The 4,905-nt window shown below is 45.5% G+C and overlaps 1 protein-coding gene across 2 annotated transcripts in view; it reads right to left on the bottom strand.

Moving 5' to 3' along the window:
- Positions 1–551: 551 nt before the first annotated feature.
- The window catches only part of nectin3a (nectin cell adhesion molecule 3a), a 33,491-nt gene continuing 29,137 nt past the window's right edge, over positions 552–4,905 (bottom strand). For both annotated transcript variants that reach the window (XM_034867202.1, XM_034867201.1), the window contains exon 6: positions 552–3,558. In XM_034867202.1, coding sequence (XP_034723093.1) covers positions 2,903–3,558 — 656 coding nt within the window. In that variant the 3' untranslated portion in view covers positions 552–2,902. The remainder of the gene's footprint in view (positions 3,559–4,905) is intronic.

Consider the following 4,905-nt stretch of genomic DNA (forward strand, 5'->3'; position numbering starts at 1 on the left):
GAATGCGGGTTGCAGTGGCAGATGTGTGGCAGCTGGGTGCGCGCGTGCGCGCGTGCGTGTGTGTGCGTGTGTGCGTGTGTGCGACGTTGAGAGTGAGAGCAAGATTAAAGTAGTTTATTCTCAGACATCTAAACCTTTCGACCAAAGCCCTGGCATGGGAACAGCAGGGTGGAGAAGGGTTAAAAAAAATAAAAAAAAATAATAATAAAAGACAGAAAATGTGCACCCACAATCTATAAAACCCCAATTGGAAAGACCTAAAATAACACCCAACCCCCCTGTACTGACTGTAATACACATATGGATCCTACTACTACCCATACACCCTGACTAACTAAACAGGGATCCATGTGAGGCCACTTTGATCCATGTATCATTTCTGAGAAGAAAAAAAATGGAAAAGAGTCAAATCAAGCAGTGAGAGATGAGATCACCCATGATGTCAACTCTTTTGTTTTAACTCGACATCGCTGCGTTTGTTGTTTGTAGGGGAAAGAAAATCCCTTTGGCTGCCATTACACAGAGAGCTCTAACCTACATGGTTCTTAAAACACTCATGGATTCCATTTCTAGTTTCCATGATCGCTGAATATCCTCAGAGGAGCGACGGAAGAGCCAAACCCCAACATTACAGCCCGTTCTGTGATCGCAGTGATGTCAGCCGCGCACAATATTTCCAACTGGGCTGAGAGGTATTCGCGCAATCGTTCTTCAAAAGATACAAACTTAAGCTAAGGGGATCAGTTTATCAGTGTCCCCTCTTTCTATGCAGTCCAACCTTTTTTTCCCCCCGTGTGTGTGTGTGTGTGCTAATTTACCATCATGAATCACGGTCGCGGAGTGTGAGCGGGAGCAGCAAAGCTGTCGGTGGTTTATGGAGCCACATAACGTCAGATGATGACAGCTGTGATAGTCACATCTGGTATTTAAAACTCATTGCTTTGATCCCATGTTTAAAATAAAAACTATAATGACCAATTGGTGTTTGTGTGCAGACAGAAATCAGAGGATACAGAGGAGGGAAAATGGGAAAGACAGCGATGCAGCCTGTTATCATGGCTAAGTGGAGAGGGGCCAAAGCCTGGTAGGCTTCCTTTGATGTTTACTGACAACTGTAATGACAGAGTTGTGCTTTTATACAGCAAGGAAGTGACTGGATTAACACATTTCAATAATGATAATAGTATATTTGGTAAAGTTATAACCCCCCCTCTCTCTCTACAGTTTTTATTAGTAGTGGCAGAGTCTGCCATTCCTTCCTAAACCTGAGGGATTCAGAGAAAACAATGCATGCATGTACTACAGTTTTTATTGTGAAGCAACCACAGGAAGTGGAAAGTATTTGTCACTGCAGTTAGCACTGAAAGCAATCGTTTATCACAAATGCACGACAACTGTAATTTTCGGCATTTGTTTTGTCGGTGGACTATTTATTTATTTATTTTTTAAGGTCCCATGGCATGAAAATTTCACTTTCTGGGGTGAATAACATTGAATGAATAACATTACTATGAGTTCCCCCAGTGGCTACAAATGGTGATGGGTGTAAATCCTGGGCATCCGGCTCTGCCTTTGAGAAAATGAAAGCTCAGATGGGCCAATCTGGAATCTTGCCCCTTATGAGGTCATAAGAGGCAAGGTTACGTCCCCTTTCTCTGCCTTGCACTCCCAGAGAATTTGGCCCACCCATGAGAGAGAGACATCATGGCTTTCAAACAAGCAAAATGGCAGTTGGTCAAGGCCACACCCCCAGTCTCCACCTTGCCCCCCCACCCTCCTCGTCAAAAGCAACAGACTCATAAATGGATATGGACATACTAAGGAAAGCTCATAGTGGGACTGGCTCTGACAGCTGTAATTCTGCACCAAGGTTGAATTTTTGGAAAGACTTCAGATATGGTATTAGGGGACCACTAAGGTCTATATAAGCATCCAAAGAGCACCATGTCATGGGACCTTTAACAAGATTCACCAGTTGCTGCTCCGGTAAAAAGTAGCTGCTCAAGGAGTGTCTGCTGCAGTATTCAACCACACGTGCTGTCACTACGGTAACCACGGGAGAGAGATATCTGTAAAATAAATAAGCTGAACTGAAGCTAAAAGTAAAAGAACTTCCACAGGGAGGGTCTTCTCTCTGTCAGCTGACAGGCTGGAAACCTGACTGAAGATACAGCAAGTTTGAGAAAGCCACTGAAGAACTAAGCAGAGGTTAACGAGAGGATTTTCTTTGTACTGTACTGGCATCAGTCAGTTTGTTAGTCAGTGTAATTCTCCCTTTTAAACAACGTGACTGACAAACCTTCCCTTTTACGTGATGATACATCTTGCTTTTAAAAAACACATGCAATATAATTTGCTTTAAATACTGGTTGCAGCCATGATGAACATTTCAACAGTATCAAAACGTCCTAAGCGATCAAGAGACCATTTTGAAAAATGCCACAGAAGTTGTAAGGTTTTATGAGAGCAGAGCTCCATCGGTCAGGGATATAAATACTTCACTAACAAGGGTCTGAACACCTCACCTGTGTTGAATACACAAACAAGCAGAATACAAAACCTCATTCACATCCGTCCAAACTTCACTGTATGCCAAAGCTTCTTAAGCCCGATAATATTAGCCACAGATAATATCACTGAGGCACTCCAATGTATTTGTTGCTCCTTGAAAAGCTACAAAAGTGTAATACAATCCACATAGACGTCATTAAGGTTAAGTGGTTACAATCAAGGCAGAGCAGTATTGTTCAAAGAGCTCGTTGTGTAACTCAGCTGAGATATTGTATTCATCCTTTAACTGAAATAACACCTTTAACGATATTTATATCTGTCACTTGTTAAATCATTCTCAATCAGTCGTTTGAATTTCGTCTGGGTTTTTTCCCCTCCTTCGCTCTTCTCCTCAAACATACCACTCCCTGCGTGAGATCACAGATCCGTCCATGTGGGACACGTAGTCGCTGTCTGTACCATTGTCATAGCAGTCCTCCGGGAGGTAGGGGGAGCCGTTGGCCACTATGGTGCTGTGCACAGGAGGCCCACAGGGGTGTATGTTCTGGGTGTTGTAGTGATCTGGGTAGTAGTTTCCCTCCTTGAGGCCCCTGTGGACCCCCCCCTTGTCGGCCCAGTCGTCCCTATCCTTGTGGTCGGGGATGTAGTCGGGGTAGATGATGTCTCCGCCCAGTTTGGGTTTCAGCTCCTGGCTGCCTTTGCTCGTCTTGTCTCCGTAGACCTCCTGCAGCTCGTGCGGCTGCAGCACGTCCAGCTGGGACTCCTTCTGCATGTCAGAGGGTCCCAGGTACTGTTTGGTGTAGTAGTCTCCTCGGAAGGTCCTGCGCTGTCGCATGAAGCAAGCCCCGCCGAGGATCAGTAAGAGAATCAGGAATAAAACGCCGCCTACGGCCCCACCGACGATAGTGCCCAGGCTGCCGTCGGGGAGGGATGCCAGGGTCGGGGAGGTAAACAGGGCTTTCCGCTCGTCCACAGCGGTGCCGGATCCAGAGGTGTCGCGGAGGAGCGATGCAGTGGTGCTGGGGGCGGCCGTGGTGGGGGGAGGATCTGCAGAGCGAACATGTGATGAAAAGATTTAAACAGAGAGGAGAGACAGCAGATGGAGTGAGAAGTCATAAAAATAAAGATGGGGGTAAAGACCACACTTTATGTTCTGAAACGACTGGAAAAGCAAGTGTGAATGGTTTTTAGATTAATTTATAGCAACACTGTACAGTGTAGACCAGAAGCATGCCTCTCCTGAGACTAAAGCATCTGTTGAAAGCTGTGCTGTAGAGCAAAAAAGAAGGAAATGAGAGGGGCAGAAAGAGGTTAAGTGAAAGGGATAGGAGGACAGAGGACATGCACTCATGAGCATCTGAGTAAGCTTTGATTGGCTCTCCCCCCTTTCTTTCTAAAGCCTTGCTGTGGGGAAGTCATGTGAGAAGATGAAACGCTGTGTGATCGATGTTAGGTTCCTGCATCTGATTTGTCCTCCGGTGGCCGGCGTTTGTGATAGCAGCCGGAGTCGGAGAGGAGAGGATAAGTGTCTCCATTTTGACCTGCAGCCTTTGGGGCTAAGAGCAGCCTGATACCACTAGTTGATCTCAGCACAGGCACATCAAAAGGCCTGACTATGAAGCAATAGGACTCGCACTAATAGAGGTCAGCATATCCACGAGGTGTTTAGGTACTCGTTTATCAAAACCGGATTCCCCGTGGAACTGTAATCATTTCTAGGGCTGCACAATTAATTGCAATTTTATCGAAAGCACAATATGGACTGGTGCAATATCCAAATCGGTAATGGCAAACTATGTGTCCAACCATTTTGAAGGAAGTATTGTGGTGCTGCAGAGACGTCCCAGTCTACAAATCCTATCCTACGGACTAAAGAAAACATCTTTGTTGGGTACAGATCCTCACATAAATCACACTATAATCATGAAATGAGAATGGTATGAAAATGATCACTCACTCCGATATTGTGAATATATAATATCAATCAAAAGAATCGCAATGACAAAGTTTCCTCATTTTGTGCAGCTCTAATTAATTGCACAATTTGTGTAACTGAGTACGAGTGTAATTACCTGCAATCATACGCCGTATGTGAGCCTGTAGGCTCAAGTAAAAAGCATGAGAGAGGATAATGGAGACGGATCAAGGTCAGTGAACTGATGTACTGGCAATCGTCTCCTTCGTCAGTCACTATCAATCCCGCCCTGCAGCGCGACACTTTAAACTCATGTAGAGTTATTATGAGCAACTGCAACCATGTAGCTGATGATCCCACGAGCAGCCAAAAGCTACAATGCTGCTCAGGCAACAGGGAATGTGAAACAGCTACACTGAGCAGCCACGGAGGGGGAGGGGTGGAGCTGAGCTCAACCTAGCTATCTCCACGGGGGGGGG

Source organism: Etheostoma cragini, chromosome 3 (assembly GCF_013103735.1).
Source record: "Etheostoma cragini isolate CJK2018 chromosome 3, CSU_Ecrag_1.0, whole genome shotgun sequence".
NCBI classification, from domain to species: domain Eukaryota; kingdom Metazoa; phylum Chordata; class Actinopteri; order Perciformes; family Percidae; genus Etheostoma; species Etheostoma cragini.